Raw genomic sequence first — 18,185 nt, 5'->3', positions numbered from 1 at the left:
ACTCTGAGTACTGTCATGCTATTGGGCAACCTTTTTCCCCCAGCAGATCACAAGCTCCTTGAAGACAGGGACCACATCCCCCTCACTGCTGGACTTCCAGCACTGAGCGTGGGTGATGCTCATTTCTGAGTGGGCAAAAGAAAGCCTCCACCAACACAAGGGTGTGCCCTGGAATTTGAATGCATGGTGCAGAGTAAGCTCTTGATAAATTATTTACTAAATAAATAAAGAACCGATGTGTTTCTGTAACTGAAGATGAGAGAGATACCAAAGAACTCTGAGCTACTTGACCTTGACAGGGGTATGGCTACGGAACAGAGGGCTCCAGGGGCTGGGCTTTCTAGTTGGTCACAAGTTGCAGCCCAAGGCTGGGTTCCTTCCCCTGGAGGATCCACCCGCCTCTGCTTGTAGCCCTACTGCTTTGATGCTACAGGCCACCTCTTCTGTACATTTAAAGGTTTTGAAAACTTAAAAAAAAAAAAAGAATGCTAGAAATTAAGTTAGATTTGTTATTCATTGTGTATTATACAAGCAGATAGAGGAAGATGAAGGGAGAAAAACTGCAGCTTGAACATTTTTTGTTATTAAATGGAGACAGCTAATGAAGCTGGTATTCAGGAAACTGGAATAATCATTTGGGCTCTATCTAGGCGGCAAAAGGTAGCTTTAGCCTTTCTTTGCTTTAAGGCATTTGTTACCGTATGCCACTATTGGTTATGCAAATCACTCCTTTGCATTACATACTTTAAACAGATTTCTATGCCTGACTTGTACTCACCCTTTAAACTGTTTTCTGCCAACTCATCTGACTGACTAGGGATCTTTCTAGCACCAACATCTTGTAAGAACCTTACTTGGGCCCAAAGAAGCCCCACTTCACGGCCTGTCCAACGACCCCCATCAAGGGGGGTCCCAGTCAAAGCCTGACCCTGTCCACTCAGTAGCTTCCAAGACCTTCCTTCTAGCCTGGCAACACGGGCCGTTCTGTAGCCCTTTCTTCAGAGCTTTCCATCTTGGTGTTCTGCCTCCGTTTCTTCAACCAGCTTTTCTAGCCTGCCGTCTGCCACCTGTGTACGTTTTCTAGGGAACCCATTAGTCATGACATGTGAGAAGAGACCTTCCTGATCATCTCTCTTCACACTTCACACTTCTTGCAGAAGTGAGAAAATAAAGCCTCGGCAGGGGATGGATTTGCCCATTCTCGTAAGAGTGGCTGGGGAGCCAGCATTCAAATTCAGGACTTCATGTATTATCCATGAGAACTCAGGAAAGTCACTTCACCTCTCAGGCTACTTACCATCTGACACAGATACACACCTAAATAACAGAATCTCCATTTGTTTTAGCCGCCTAAAAAATCTGAGCTAACATCATCAGAGGAGGGCTCTGAAAACTATTTTTGATCACACACCCTTTCTGTAAACATTCTATGAAGGCTCCATGGGTGTATTTATATTTATTAATAAATTGTACACACATGCCATCATCATTAGCTAATACTGGAAAGCATAATATACGCTTGGTGCAAGATTTAATGGACAAAAAATGAATATTTCAACTAGTCTTCTTGATAATTTTGAATCTTTTGCTTCGCTTTTTGTTAGATCTGATGAGAATGACCACTACTGTTTTTAACTTCATAGTGGAGTTGAGGAAGACTTTGGACCAGGAGTAGGAACATCAGCTCTGCCGTTTGACTGCTGGCTTGTATTTGCACTTGTCATCTTTGATTGGTAGTTACTTTGCAAAATCCTTTTATGCCACTGGACCCCATTTTTTATGTAAGTTTGGTTAAAGCTAGATTTTACACACACACACACACACACACAACACAGTCATGCTATAAACCAGTAAAGCTCTGTGAAGAGTAGATCCTCATCTCCCTCAGAACACCTCACGTGCTCGTCCAGACACGTAACCAACACTGGGACCAAGCAAATCAGAGAAAACCTGGTGTTCCATACAAGTAAACATCCATTCTTTCTTATTTTTAAAGATAAAAAGTAAATGTAGACAGACGTCCTAATATTTTTTTCCTGTACCTCATGGACCACATTGGGCAGCCTCCTTGGGACCACTGTACAGCACTAGAGTTACGATGGTATGTGTCTGTGCTTTCTTTGTATGAAATAAACTCTAATATGCTATATATTACTATATTCAAAAGCCAACTTCCAGCTGTGTTTCATTCTTTATAACTTATTTCATCGCTCTTCCTATGTTTACTTTGTACGTCTTTCAATAATCTTAGGCCCAAACCAACAGAACTTGATCTAATCAGTTAACGTTGAATAACGTTCCAACTTATTGGTGGTCAGGGAGTTGGACCAGATCCTCTCTTGAGGCACCTTGCAAATCTAAGATACCCAATTCTCCAGACCTTACCACTGTCAATTTACCACATCATCAGTATCCCTGTGCCATCCATGTCATTTTCTGTAGTACCCATTGTATCCACATAAAGTCCACACTCTTTAGCTTGGCATGTAAAAACCTTCAGGATCAGGCAGGCTCCTGCCTGCCTCTCACATCCCGGTTTTCCATTCTCACATCCTGTGCTGATGCAGTGTTAAATTACTTCTCATACCCTTGCCTTGGCATGCACCTCCATGCCTCCCTGACTTTGTCTATGTTGGTTCCTTTGCCTCAAATGACTCTCCTCCCATTCCTACTAATCTCTCCTTGAAGGCCTGCCTCTCAGTGAAACTCTTCCCTATTTTCCAGGACAAAGAAGCCACTCCCTCCTTTGGTCAACAAAGCACAATGTACTTATCCCACTAAAGTGTATTCATCTGTTTAAACACCTTATCTTTTCTAGATTGTGAGTTCTTTGAAGGGAACAACTATGTCCATTTCATCTCTCTAACTCCATGTTTATCACAGGAGTAGGTCTATTAGTATGCGTTCAATAAATGTTGAGTAAAGAAACAAATGAAGATCACATAAATGAATGAAAAAAGATGATGACAGAAAAATATGAATAAAGTTATTTCACATAGCCCAAAGTAAAAAATAGATATACATGGGTTGGGGGAAGAGAAACACAGAGGAAGGCCAGGTAAATGAGAATAGGGTTCAGTTATTGGAACTTTAACTGAGCACCTACTATGTGCTATACACGGTGCTGGGTGGCAGGGAAGGTATTTATTCATCCATTTTCTTACGTATGGAAACTACACGACAGCGGTGCCAGTAGCTTCTGTTTTCTTTTCCATTGTGTTCTTTTTAAAAACATCTTTGTTTATTTATTTATTTTGTTGTTGTTGTTCTTTTTGTTGTTTTGGCTGCTCCATGCGGCATGGGGGAACCTTAGTTCCCTGACCTGGGATCGAACCTGTGCCCCCTGCATTGGAAGCGTGGAGTCTTAACCACTGGACCGCCAGGGAAGTGCCCTGCATTGTATTCTAAGCAGTTAAATTACTAACAATAAATGAGACAGAATCCCTATGCATGAGGAACTCACCTTTTGGAATGAATATAATTTGACTTAAAAAAAAAAACAAAACACCTTGCATCTGGAAGTAAAGCTAGCATGGGGTAAAAAGGGGAGCTGCCTACCAGGTCATTCCAGTACGACATACACACATCCCCACAGTCGGCATCAAGCACCAGGCCCTGCCCAAGTACCCTGACTCTGTTCTTCCATTTGGAATTGGGCTCAGTTTAGACTCCACCAGAGGCTTCCAGATCACTTGCTGGGTATGTGGAATGAATGTCACAGGGAAGTACTCCAGTTCATGACAGAACAAGCTTTTGCTCTTGGACTGTTTTGTGTATATCTGGGGAGCGGAAAGAAGAAATCCACAGACTTCTTCAGATTAACAGGAATTTAATGTTTAGCTAGAAAAGTCCTTTGGGTGCCTGAGTCCAAGCCCCTAGTTTACAGGTGAGATACGTGATCCCTAGAGATGGACAGAGCTTCCCCTCCATCACCCACTGAGGCTGAGGCATCGACAGGTCTGCTATGATGCTCTCACCCCACCTGGGGGCATCCAATGACAAGATGGCCCGGTAACTGCTAGTGTCTTCTGGGCCCTTAGGCCTGCCTCCTGCAGAGCGCAGAAGCCATGGTCCCGTGATCTCCTAACTTTCTGTGGTTGTTGAGCTACTTCAGACACTCAGGGAGCACGAGGTCCCGGGCCCCTGCTCTGATCACTCAAGCCTGGGGGCAACTCGGCTGCTGAAAGCTGATGCTTTGGGCTGAGTCGGCTCTCGCAGAAGTCATCTGGAATATTTCCTGCTGGCCAACGAAGGTGCACACAAGAACAGAGCCCATGACTGTTCAGGACACCGTATTTCCAGAGAAGTGAGTCCTGGTTGTGGCAAAGGAGAAACAGGACTGAGAGAGACCAGCCAGTGGAGATCATATTTGAGGCGCAAAAGCCTCCTGATCCTGGGTGACAGGGCTGGCCAGGTCGGGGGACACAGCTCGGAAACACTGACCATGTGCCTGGGGCCAGGGGATGTAAGCACATGTCTATATAGGCTGATCTCTGGGCTATGCAGCCAGAGGACGGCCTCTAAGAGGACTCCTCAGCAGGTGGCTTGTGTTGCTAGAAAAACTTGAAGCAGCTCTGCTAAAATGTGACTGCACACAGTGTCTCAATGGACAAGTTCATTTCACGACCGTGTGTCCTGTCTTCCTGTCAGGGTACAGGACAGGTCTTGCTTCTTCCGGAAAAGGGAGACTTCGCTGCTTTACTCAGAAAGGGGAGACTAGGATGGGCCACAATTAGACCCACTTCCTGGGGTGGGGCTAGTGCGGGGCAGAGACACAGAAAAGAGCTGCGCAAATCCAGCTCAGCAGGCCGGACCTGAGGTGTAGAGCAACAGACAGGTGGCATTCAAGGGAAACAGTCCTTCCAGGGGCAGGGGAGGAGGACTGACAGGGGACAGGCATGGTGAGGGAGCTCCCAGGGGCAGCTGGATGTGGATGTCCTGTGCGTCACCAGGTAACAATGCCCAGGTTCTTAAGCAGAGCATGGGTGGATCTCCAGACCCAGACATGGCAGGGGTGGGAGCCAGGTAAGGGGAGGCAAGGCTTGAATCCTCAGGGGGCAGGGCTACCAGGCCGGTCATATCAGGGACTTACGGATAGCAAGTGAGTTTGGGATTCTGGGACAGGACAGAAACCCACTGCCAGAGCTGGCACATAAAGGGTCAGGCAGAGGAATGGTAGGAGGACTGGAGGCTGAGCAGCTGGGGTTGCTCTAAGCCCTCCTCCTCAGGTTGGGGTTAGTCCAAGAGGCCTGCAGGCTAGACCCACAGGGTACAGTCACAGGGCCCCGCCGTGGTGGGAGGAGGTGGAGGCAGGGGACAGCGGGTGGGCAGGTCTCTCTCCCTGGCTAGAATACTGCCCAGAGGTAGCATCTCCTCCCGACAGCCCCGCACCGTGGAGCTCACTTAGAGCCAGCTCTGGATGCCTCCAGGATTGGACTGGAGTGCTGGTTAGACTCACTGCAGAGGTGTTTGGTACATCCTGACCCTATATTCTCCATAGAGGACAATATTAGTGATGTGATGCATGGCCCTCCAATATTTTAACTTCTCATTGCTTGAAGTTTATCAGTGTTGGATGGAAATGCAGAAAGTCCCTGGCTTACAGACACTGGAATTACTACTTGAGAGCCTCACTTAGGACTCCAGGCTCGCCAGGACTCAGGCTCTGCTACTGCATCTCTGAGCCAAGAGTTTTCTCTGGTCTCAAAGTCTCCTCTTCAACCACAAAGGACTGCCCATCTCAAAGGTCTGTTCACCTCTGCCTGCCACAGTGCCAGGGCACTTGCATCAGTTATATAACTACGTTAAGGCTTCGGGCTAAGATTCTCTTTTCTCTCCCAGTTCATACGGTGACACTAAAACCTAAAGGAATACAAATGCCCTTGCCAATGCGAACACTAACTCGTGCTGTAAGTGATAACAGCCACTAACATTCATCCAGTGCTTACCGCTCTGACACATAAGTGTTTCATATCTCCTTCCATCCTCAGACATCCCCACGAGGTACCAATTATTATCCTCATATGACAGATGAGGAGAGTGAGGAACAGAATGATTAAGAGACTTATCCCAGGTCACACAGCTGGCAAGGGGTAGGGCTCAAATTCAAGCCTCGCTACCTGCCTCTGAGGCCATGCTCTGGAGCACTAAGACCTGCTGCACGTTAGCTTTTTACTGTGTTGTACAGTATTAGAAAGAAAGTCAGGGCCAGCTGGGATTGTAGAGTTGTAGCAGCACCATGTTGTACAGATTTCCAAGCTGAAGATGCGGAGGTGGGAATATAAAAGACCTAGCAGAGAAGAACAGAGGCTCAGCACATGGGCTCTAGGACCAATCAGCTTGGCTTCAAATGCTGGCTCTGCCACTTACAAGCCGTCTGTCCTGGGCCAGGTTACTCAACTTCTCTGTGCCTCAGTTTCCTATCTGTAAAAGAAGGGGCATGAATTCCCTATGTTATATGGTTTCAGGGGAGATGTAAAGGTGTTACTAATTATGAAACTTACAAAGCATTTCAAATAATGCCTGACACATAGAACATCCTCGGTAAGTATTCGGTGTTATTACTGGACGTGCGCTATGCACCAGCCATTGGGCTTCCTGGGTATTTTATCTCATGTAATCTTCCAAATAACCTGCAGGGTGAGAATGAGTAACCCCTCATTCCAGATGAGGAAATTGAGCCTCACTCACCCAAGGTCGCTTGCTCTCACTTGCCCAAGAACTTGAAAGCAGGGCCTCTCCCTCTAAAGCCCGAGTGGTTCCCGCTTCAGTGCAGCATCGTCTGCTAATGCTTCCTGTGATGGACAGCTAGGAAAAAGCTCAGGCTACAAAGCAAACAGATCGTAATTCGGTTTTGGAATCAATAAAGGGATGATCAAGTGGCAGAGGAGGAGTTGTTAGCTGCTCATCAGGATGATGTGAGAAGTTGCTGCCTGCATCCTGAATTAAATCACTTAGTTGCTTTATCATCATAAACATTCATTTCAATGCGGGGAGGGATTTTTTTTTTTAAACCAACATGAATAATACATAATGGCTGACATTTTGGAGGAAGCAGGATCTTTACCTTCTTCCATCTTCCATCAGGGTAATTTATCATTGTCTTTCTCCCTGGCCCCCTTTTTTAAACTGATGGGGTAGCCTGTCAGCTCAACTTGTTCTGAAAACGCAGGAGTATAATTCAATAATAAATTCGCTCAGAGGCCAGCTGTCAGGAAGCTGGTGTTTATATGAACTCCATTAGTTGATCTCTACTGCTCAGACTCTCTGAGGGCTATCTGAGGGCTGTCTTAAGGCCTGGGGCGGGGTGAGGGGGGTGGAGTGACAGGCAAATGCATTTCTGGAACTTCTCTGTCACTGACACTTGCATATGGCTTTAGATCTGCAGTGGGCTGACGAAAAATTATATTGCATACATGACCTTTCCCCCTCTTTTCCATTATATTTTTCCTCTTGTAACCTCTTACTTCCAAAATTCTTGGAAACACTGTGGCTTTATAAAGGGTCTGAGAGAAATTCTAAGGGCTTACGTGGTATCAAGGTTATTTCACTTCTGTTAGTGGCAGTTTTTAAGTCCTAACTGAGGTGACATGCCCTAATCTGGTTAGTGCACAGGCGAGGGGCAGATCTTTCTCAGTTTCTTCCCTAAACTACCTTTCTGGTCTCAGAGTCCCCTCTGTTCTTCTTTTTCCTCCATGGCCCCTCTGCACACCAGGATCATATATCCTAGATTCCCTGAGACCCTCCTGATTTCAAACATTAGAGCATGTCTCTTGACTTTTGATTTGGAAAATACTGTCACCATAATTATGCTCCGGCCACATTAAAATTCTCTTGGTTCTTTGATTATCATGGAAAGTCATGCTGGTTCCTCAGTCTAGAAGGAATTTTTAAATCCTGTTCAACTGAAACCCACAGTAAGCAACATACCCTGTTCAAGAGTACACACCACACACACATGCGTCATGAAATACATATCCTTTTAGAGTGCTGCACTGATATTTTCTATTCCACTGTACCCTATTCCATTTAAGTTTAGTTCTTAAAAAAATAGTTTCGACCCACTACTACATTGACTTCATGATGTGCTAACAGGTTGTTGTGACCTGAAATGGGATAAATAATGTTTCAATGGCTAACCCTCCTCACTGAAATCTTTGTCTCAGGCCAAAGGCCATCTCCTGCCAGAAGTCTTATTTCATTAGTTCATTTGTTTGTTTGCTCACTCATTCTCAAAACCAAACATTCACTGCGGCCTGTTCTGAGCCAGGCCCTCTGCCGGGTGCTGGAGAAACAAAGATGGGCCAGGTGCAGCCCCTGTGCTGTGGAGCTCAGGGACCTGGATTTGCAGAGGGAGTGATGGCCCCGCCTTTGAGCTCTCAAAACACTCTCTCTCTACTCTGTTCGAGCACTCAGCAGTAGCTGATTGGCTGACTCACTGATTCATCCACCATTCATTGTGGTTTAGTCTGTGCCAACCCCTCTGCTAGGCACTAGGGACTGAATGACCAACGAGGCATGGGACGCACAGGAGGCCCCAGTGTAATGGGGTCAGATGCACATCTTCTCGCAGGCCTAGTGCAGAGTAGGTGCTGGTTAATATTTACCAAATGGAGCATGGCAGTTCTGTCCCTCTCTGCACCTGCCCATTCTCTCCTCTCCACAGGATCTGACCCTCTCTATACCATACGATCCTCTGCCTCCTTTGGGATGAATACTCTGGTCCATCCCTCCTTTTTCTAAAGTCCCCCTGACTCCTGAAGTCTTTGCTCTTTAGGTTCAGTGTGCCCTGTGGCTGACTTTGGTAGCAACCTGTCCACACCCAACCACTTGCCTGAGTGAGCTGATAACCTAGTAGGTTTCGAGGAGCCCAGAGAGACTTGACAACATCACATCCTTCCTCTCACCAATACAGTGTCCTCAAACATGTTCTGAACTGGTATTGAGTAACTTGGCGGTGGTTCTTCCTCTTCCTATAATCTGCTACCCTGTCTAGCAGTGGCGATCCACAGGCATTCACTGAACTGATGGGTCTGCCCTGTGTCCAGCTCTTTCGACCCAGCCAGTCCTTCCCAAGATAAGAGATACAACCAAAGTTGTGTAACGGGGAAACAGCTGCCTTGAGTGGTCTTAGAGGAGGAATTGTCTCACACTGCCCTCACTTTCCCAGCTGTCTAATCCCAGGTTCCACAGTCTGGATCCTGATATCTGTCCTCCTAGTATGGACAATCCAGCTGGGGATCCCTCTTCTTCCACCTGCAGACCTGAATGGTTCCTCCTCTCCCACACAAGTCTCCATAGAGGGCACCCTGAGTTGTATTCTCCCCATGAATCCAGGGGAGGGACAGGTGCCTTCCACGAGGCAGAATGGCTCCAGGCATTCAGGCCAGGGTGGAAAGATGGTATTCAAGCCACCTAATCTGGTGATGGTGGTTCCCCTGCCTGTTTTTTCCCTCCTACTTTAGACCTACTTGAGATCAGCTGAAGTCATTCATATCTCTGTCACTTTATGTGGAGCTGAGCACAGCAGTGGCAGAGGGTCAGTTAGAGCTACTGCATTCATTAAACCTGTATTAAACACCTGCTCTGGGCCAGGCATTGTGCTGGGCTCTGGGGACACAGATGAACCAGACAGGGTCCCTGAGGGAGGTCTTCCTCACTCTAAGTCCATCTGGCAGTACTTCTACTTTAGTTCTAAGTCAAGCTCTGGGCTTTCCTCCAAGAAGTCCAGCCCAGCCCAGCCCAGCCAAGAGTCCACTCTGCTTGGCTGGGGCCCTCACATCCTGGGGTTCCGTTGCCCATCCTTCCCTGAGGGTTACCCCTGCTCTAGTGCCTCTGACACCAGCTGGGGTGCTGCACAGAAGCATGAGGAAGCCCCCATATAACTGCTGGTGTCATGTATGCATCTGGAGAACCTCTGCTTCCTCATCCCTGTCCGTGGTCAGGCCTCTGAAGAAAAGCATCCTGGGGAGAGCCCTGGGCGCTGAGGACTGGCTGGCTTGCTTTCCCCACAGAAGGGTGTTCCGGTCACTTCCAACTGGCACTGAATTCCTCTCCCTCTCATAGTCGGTCCCAGCATGCCTCATACTTGGGTCTCCCTGAGTCAGTCACACAGCTGGGAAACTGCAGAGTAAAGGAGCTGCACCCCTGGGGCTCCTTGCTGGGCTCAGAAACGCCGTTGGGTCTCTGGGCGACAGCCTGCTTCTTGGAGGAGCCTGTTAAATGGACTCCCATTCAGAATATACAAATTGTGGTGCAGCATACAGGGTGCAGGAAAATACAGGGTTTTTCTGTCCCACAGGCTTGTTATTGTTAAACACAGGCACAAAATCAGGTTGGCCTGGCCATCAGAAACCCCGCTCTCTGGAGAAGTGCCACTGGACTCCTCCCTAACAGGAATCCCGGCTGACAGCTGCCTGGCAGAATGCTGCCATTTCCCTTCCTCAAATAAGGATTCAACAATCCAAACCTCGTTCCTCTCTAGGTGGCAGCTGGACTTTCCTGGAGGGCAGATTACTCTCCAGTTTCACTTCCAGTCAAGGAATTAGAGCTGGAAGCTCTTTCTAACATCATCACCTCCACTCTCACGTTCATCAGCATCACCACCATCATCGTATAATTAGCAAACATTTTTTGTGTGGCCAGTACTAGTCTGAGACTTCATGTACTTTTTGTTTTTTCATTTAATTCTCACGACAACCCTGCACAATAGACATTACTCCCCTGCTCTTACAGATGAGGAAACTGGAGCTCAGAGAAGTTAAGGAATTTTCACATAGCTATAAAGTGGATGCAGCAGACTTCACATCCAGGTCTTGGCTATTTTCACCAGACCACCTGCTGCCATAAAAGCCACCATTTACTTATCACGAATGTACCAAGCCCTGTGCTAGGTGCTTTATCTCAGTTAATCTTTTCAATGGCTTTCATGAAACAATTACTATTATTGCCAGTTTATCTTTGGAGGCAGGTACACAAAGGTTCAGTCATTTCCCTGGGGCCACACTGAGCTAGTAGGAGGTAAAGCCAAGATTCACACGGGCGCTTTCTAGGATACCACATTCCTTCATACGAGAGGAAAGAAAGCAACAACCCAAACCTGGCAACTGATTTCACTGTATCCCAAAGATGCAAATAAGCCCTGTATTACGGGTTCAGAACATGACGACAGGATCCAAGCAGGTAGTCTAACGAGAAAAGCATCTGCTGTCTTGTGTTTGTGGGGTTTCCAGTCACTTGGGCTTGTTTTACATAAAAATCTGTTTAGGGGTACTTAGTAGTGAATGATAGCTGTTTCTTCTGAATCTAGATCAGTGAGGAACAGCAGCATAATGATTCAGGCGAATAACAGGTAAAAAGGAATTTTTTTTTTTTTTGCAGTACGCGGGCCTCTCACTGCTGTGGCCTCTCCCGTTGCAGAGCACAGGCTCCAGACGCGCAGGCTCAGCGGCCATGGCTCATGGCCCAGCCGCTCCACGGCATGTGGGATCCTCCTGGACCGGGGCACAAACCCATGTCCCCTGCATCAGCAGGCGGACTCTCAACCACTGCGCCACCAGGGACGCCCGGTAAAAGGAATTTTAACAGTAACATTTGGGAGCTTCCGTTATCCATTCGTTTTAGAGCAAATACTCTATTCCGGGCCCTGCCCTAAGTAATACAGATTTGGAGAGATGAATGGTCTCTACTTTCAAAGCATGTTATTTAACTGAAGGTGACAGATATATAAACAATGATCTGGGAGCTGACTTCTGCTTCTGCTACTAATCTGTAATGTGATTTTAACAGATCATTTAACCTCTCTGGACTCTGAATCCTCAGTAGAAAATTAAGTAAAATAGATAATGTATCCATCCACCCTCTGTCCCACTGTCCCTCCCCATCACTCCCCTCTGTCCTTCTTTCCTTCCATCTCTTCATTGTTCAAGGTAATATATCGATATATGCATATTCATCTTGAGCGACTACTAAATGTTAAAATGAGTGAGATGCAGTCCTGTCCTGGCAGACTCAGTTTAGAGGGTTAACAGATATTTACATATTCACTACATTAAGCCCTTGTCCAGAGCCACGAATCCATCAGTGGCAGAGGCAGTATCTGAAACACAAGTTGGCTTGACTCCAAGGCCTATACTCTTTTCTCTCTGCTGAGCGGTCCATTTCTCCCAGTACAGGGTTCTCAAGTTCCCCACTTGACAGGCTCCTTAAGGCATGTCAGACTGGGAGAAGGGATACTGAAATCCTTGGGCGGGTGCCGCGTGATTCCTGGCACATAAGCAGCAGGCTTGGTGGGTGACCTGAGGACACTCAGGGATCATGGTCCCTGTTGGTACTTAGTAGGATGGCATGGTAAGGGCACCCCAAAACAGAACAGCCACTGGCAGCCAACCAGCCATAGCCCTAATCAGGTCCCATAACAGGTCCAGTAAAGAAAGGGTGAGCAAGTAATATTCCCCTTGGTAGGAGTAATATTTCTATCTCCAGTTGACTAAAAGAACTCACACCATGGGAAGGCCCACAAGCATACATACAAAATCACACAGTTGAATGAAAGAGCAGAAAGCTCCCTACCCAGAGACGAAAGCGGTATTTCTGGCCAAGATAAATGAATAGGTTTTTCCTCACTCTATTTCTGCTCCTGGCTCTGCCACTTGACTAGCCTGTGAATTGGGGAAGATCATGTAACGTCTGAGGTTCTCAGTATTCTCGGGGTAAGTTGAAGGGACTATAAAGTACCTTCATCTCTAAAAAGGTTAAAGTTCAAATGCTTTGACACACTCGTATCATGCCTCTCTTGCTGGGCTCAGAGAGCTCCCCCGACTTCACTTTTCCCCTCTTGTCATTGCTCCTTGTGAGGAAGGGCTGGGACAGTGGAAAGCATGGGCCCTGGAGTCCCAGCTCCATCACTTCCCAGGAGCGAGCCTTCTCCTTGGATTCCCAGTTACTCTCTGGGGATCATAATACTACCTTCTAGGGAGACTCCCCAGGAGTCCTTCTTAGGTCCCCACTCGGCCCCCTTACACATTTTCCTGGATCCAACTTCTGTGTGCTCATGGTTTCATCTACTGCTTGTTTCTTGGTGGCTCACATATCAAAAACCCCAGCCCTAACCTCTGTGTGAGCTTCAGATTTGCTTCTGAACTACAAACAGACATTTATTCTTGGGTGTTCTACTGAGGTGAGTCCCTTCCTTGCCCTTGCCAAGCATCTGAGTAAGAGACTCCTCTCTCCAGCATCCCTCAGACCCAGTAGAGGATGAAGCCCTGCTGATTTCCCTCTTTAAATAGAACTGGGGATGTCATTCATTCTTCCCTTCCCTCATCCCTACCACATCGTCCCCTTAGGGCAGGAACTCTCTTGGCACAGAAGTCATGAACATAGAAGGCACACAGTCTATGCTGAACTGAACTGGGCTGACTTTTAAAGAAAGCTCTGTGTGCATGAGGTATCACTACTTTGGAAGACATTCAAAATAAATTATCATAAATCCCTCCTTTTTGGATACCTTTCCCAAGTTCACAGACGCTGATCTGGGGAGCAGGGAACAGACAGCTGCCTTTTGCTGGCCCCTATACACTTTTATGCCCCTGGATCTTTGCACAAGCAGTTCCCTCACCCTGGCACACTCTCTCTCCCTTGCTGAGCTATTTCTCAACTTTAAGACTCAGTTCTTAAGTCTCAGCCTTCCCCCACCCAGGAGCACCTTCTCTATGCTTCCAGAGTACTCTGGGGGCATATTTCTGGTCTATCACAATGGAACTATTTTTTGTCCCCTTAGTGGGCTGTGAGTGACCAATGGGCAGGGACTGTGCTCCACTCATCTCTGTGCTTACAGCACAGGACCTGGCACAGAGTAGACCTCAGTAAAAACCTGTCCAATAGACGACACCACTGAACGCTTGTGAAAGAATGCATGGGCGTATGGCCTGGGGTGCCAGCAGATGCACCCCACCCCAGCCGAACAAAATCTCCCGGACATCAGCTCTGAGGGGTGATAGTGTCAAAGCTTTCAGCCCATCTGGAGACCACAGAATCAGTAAGCGCTGACTGCAGAGTGGGTATTGATCCAAGATTCCCCTTGGACCTTTGATTTCCCACTCTCTCCATCTATCACCCAGTGAGGACAAAAAAACTTCGCTCATAAAAATTCCAAACGCCCTGGATAGCAGTTTTCGAAATGTGGGTACCTGAGGCTGCTTCCCTGCCTCCCCTGCCATTCCATCAGGAGCCTTCAACGCCCACCCTCCTGGCCTCCTCCCACTCCCATCCACCCACATGTGGCCCTGGAGGTGAGCCACTCCCCCTTCAGAGAACCACATCCAGAGCTGGACTCACCCTCCGTCAAAGGGGTTCTCCCCGGGGATGATGTGTGTGCTGTCCCTGCCCACGAGGAACTTGATTCGGTCGTAGAAGGAGCGCAGGTTCTGCTGGGACAGAGGGGCCTGTGTCTCCTGGATGATGTCCAGAGGGTCGGGGGAGCCCAGGCACAGCGAGCTGACGTGACAGAGGGGCTGGAGGCAGCAGTCGGGGTCCATGCAGTCCACCAAGCCATCTGCAGGGGTGACAGAGCATGACGTTTATATGGCTACGTTCAATCAGCATCGTTTGTCCACAGCGCCTTCCTTCATTCACTTCTCTATTTTCCATTCATTGGAAAACTTTATTAAGTGCCTGATAGAAGCCAAGGGCTTCGCTGGGCACCAAGTAGATTCAGGTGTCAGATCAGGTCGCAGCCCGCTAGCCTAGCAGGAGAGACAGACAAGTCAGTGGGCAGCGAGACGTGTTTTTTTTTGTTTGTTTTTTTTTCAGAGAGAGAGAAGGAATTATATATACATGAAGGCCCAGAGGTGAGAGGACAACGCACTGAACATTTGAGTTGCTAAATTCAAATGCTGGGCTCAGAAGGTGAGGGGAACAGCACAAGATCAGGCTGTGAGGTTGGCAGGAGCAAACAGCTGGGCCTCCCGGACCAGGTTAGGGAGTTTGCATTTCACCCTCTGGACAATGGGAGCTACTGAAAGGTGTTAGCAAGAGGTGATTTTATCTGAAAGTCACTGCATTGCTGAAAGAGCATCCCCTGTATCGTGGAGAGGGGACTGAAGGGGGCCCAGCGCAGAAGCTGGGGGCTGCATGGAGGCAGTGTTGCTGAGATTACACAGGAGGAAAATAATGGTTCCTGAGACTAGAGCAGTGACAGTGGAGACTGAGAGAAGAAGCTGGTTTGGAGAGACGCTCAAGAGGTAAGACCTGGCGACTGACGGGCTTTGGGGATGAGAAAGAGGCAGTGCTGGTGGAGGCGGCGAAACTCCCAGCATCTCTCCTGGCCTCGATGCAAATGTGTGGATACCCAGCTCTGCCTTCTGTGAGAGGGGATGGTTTCAGATCACTGGCCAAGCTGCCATTAGCAGAGAATTCTCTCTACCACATGGGTGGATTTCTTTAGGGCTGAAAATTACATTACAGCTCCCAGCTTCCCAAAGTGCAAAAAAGAAATTCCACCAGACCACAACTTTTTGGTCTCATTACCCCAAAGTGCTTTTACAGGCACCCAAGAGAATAGCTTAAAATAGATGACAAACCCAGGGATTAGAGGATGCTGCCCAAAGTGGGGGACAGGGAAAGCCAGTCTGTGTGCTCTGTAGGCAGAGAACAGTTGAAGCACATGTGTTCCTCTGTAGGTTGGAATTCTGCCTCTCCTGCTTACCAGCTGTGTGACTTTGGGCAAACTTCCTCACCACCCTGGGGGCATGGATCCTGCTCTGGTTATCTGTTGTATCCCCAGCACTTACTACAGGTGTTTAAAACATGGCTGTTACATAAATAAATGAAAGAAAATTGAATGAATTAATTGACAAATGAATCAAGGGGACGAAACCAAATGACAGTCCAAAAAAGGCAGAAGACCATTATCTTCATTCAATTCAATTAAACAGTGTGGTATGGTGGGAGGATCGTGAGGCTCAGAGATTGAAGCTCAAGTCCCAGGACTGCGCCTAAGAATGACTCTGGGTGAGTTCCTGTGTGTCATCGCTCTGAGGCCCTGTCTCCTCAACACTGACATACCCCCTCACTTCTGTCTCCATGGGTTTACAACGCAGATGCTGCCCACCGGAATACTGCATATGCATTGGTTAGACTGGGTGCCCTACCCACACAGGTAGCACTCTTAAGCCTCGTTTCTAGCCTTGGGATGTTGTGGCCTCAGGCACGCTACCTGACCTCCCCGAAGCCCAGTTTTTTTCTAATAAATTAGGGCCAAAAATCTCGTCTTTCTCTCCCAACTTCTGCATGGTATCCAAGACCTTTTACGCTATGCCCTCCTTGAGGGCAGCACAGTGGTAAAGAGTATGGGCTCCAGAGCAGGACTGTCTGAGGCGAAATCCTGGCTCTGAAACTTACTACTGTGTGATCTTGGGCAGGTTACTTAAACTCTCTGGCCTCAGTTTCCCACATCTCTTACAAGTGGATTCTTTTTTTTTTTTTTTTTTAATTTTTTTGGCCACACCGTGGGCCATGTGTGGTCTTAGTTCCCCAACCAGGGATCGAAACTGCGCCCCCTGCAGTGGAAGCGTGGAGTCTTAACCACTGGACTGCCAGGGAAGTTCCACACGTGGATTCTAAGAGTGTTACTTAAGTATTTTTTACATAAGTGAAAAACATAGTGTATGTCCCCCAATCTAGCAGAGAACCTGACACATAGTAAGTACTTAATAAAGGTAGTTCCCCTTCCCGACCCTGACCCTAGAACACGGCTCACCAAAGTGTAGGGCTGCATCCTGAGATGTGGAGGAAAGGCCTCCCCTCACTCCAGCTCTGTCCTGGGTCCTACCTTGTGGCTCCTGTCCCAGCTTCCAGATATACCAGCTAACTGCCTCGCCAAGCACCTGTTTTCTCCTGCAGTCGGCGGGCTCCATCACACATTCTCGGGCTGCCCCTGTCAGACCTTGCTTAAGCACATAATTACAGCCCAAGCTGAGGGTTATTTGCATTCTGCTACTGATGTGAGCATGACAGATTCAGCTGCTGCATCCATAACTCTGCAGAAATGCTCCATTATTCAATCTCGGCGGCGAGCAGGGACGCTGACCATTAAATCAGCTAGCACAATTGAAGGGCTGTGAAAAGTCATGGCTAATTTGAAATTTTATTAGCTCTTGCCTGCTCTTGTTTACTACCGAAGCGGTCCCTGGAAACCAGTCTTTTACCTCTTTATAAACACTCGGCTCTGTGGCACCTTGGAAGAACTGCTTCCTGTTCTCTGGTCCTGGTTGGAAGGATAGCCAGGAATGATTGGTAGTATTATTAATTTTTGTATTAAATGATGATGATGATAATCACAGCTGCCACCTACTGAGTGCCAGGCATTGTGCTAAATGCTTTACAAGGAATGTTTGCAAGGAATGTGTCATTGAATCTTCCCAACTCTATGAAGCAGCCATTGTCGCCACCATCACCCCCATTTCAGAGAGAAGGAACCAGAGGTTCCAAGTGGTAAAGTAACTTGGTCAAGGTCACACAGTCAGTGACGAAGGTGACTCAGCATTTGAACTCAGTTCTTTCTGAAAAATAAAAGGTTCTCTGATCCTGAAGAGACTTTTAGGAACTATTTCTTGAGTGGGAAACATGAATCTATGAGTGTTGCTGAAATGCTACCCTTCTGTGCTCTTTCAGTGCCCTGGGTGACCTCCACCACTGCACTCATCTCCCCATATTGTAATTCTCATTTTCTCTGTCTCGCTCCCCACAAAATGAGCTCTTGGAGAAGAGCTGCTGCCCGCCTACACCTCCCTATGTTGACTCTCCCCTATCATTAATTTGGCAAATATTTGCTGAGTTGTAAATGTGGGCTAAACCTCCACTAACAGAGACCATCATACTTAAATGAGATACATATTTTAAAAATGAGTAGGGCCCACAAAATTCTTATCAAAGTCTCAGTTTATGAGACCAGCTTCTGTGCAAACCCCTCTCTGTTATTTTCAAATGCAGCATTATGGCAGCCTGCAGCAGGGCATATGGCTGCTCTACGGTAACAGAGACTCTTACACGGTTTCAGTTTCTTAGGCATAGATGACAAGTTTTAGAAAAGTTGTAGTAAGAGGAAAAAGTACGTTCTGAGGACAGAAAAGTAAATTTTGGGATAGATTAGAAATGAGATTAGAAATACATCAATATATGGTTTTCGA

General features: G+C 47.4%; 1 protein-coding gene across 4 annotated transcripts in view; it reads right to left on the bottom strand.

Moving 5' to 3' along the window:
• Positions 1-18,185, bottom strand: part of TENM4 (teneurin transmembrane protein 4) — a gene marked incomplete at its 5' end in the record, with an annotated part of 390,801 nt that overhangs the window by 79,141 nt on the left and 293,475 nt on the right. For all 4 annotated transcript variants that reach the window (XM_082628863.1, XM_082628861.1, XM_082628860.1 and 1 more), the window contains one exon: positions 14,335-14,551. In XM_082628863.1, the coding sequence (XP_082484989.1) occupies positions 14,335-14,551 (217 nt within the window). The remainder of the gene's footprint in view (positions 1-14,334; positions 14,552-18,185) is intronic.

This window comes from Mesoplodon mirus (genome assembly GCF_964341445.2).
Source record: "Mesoplodon mirus genome assembly, chromosome: 7".
Taxonomy (NCBI): domain Eukaryota; kingdom Metazoa; phylum Chordata; class Mammalia; order Artiodactyla; family Ziphiidae; genus Mesoplodon; species Mesoplodon mirus.
Note: the sequence above shows the minus strand (reverse complement) of the source record. Positions and strands in the feature narration are given on the sequence as shown.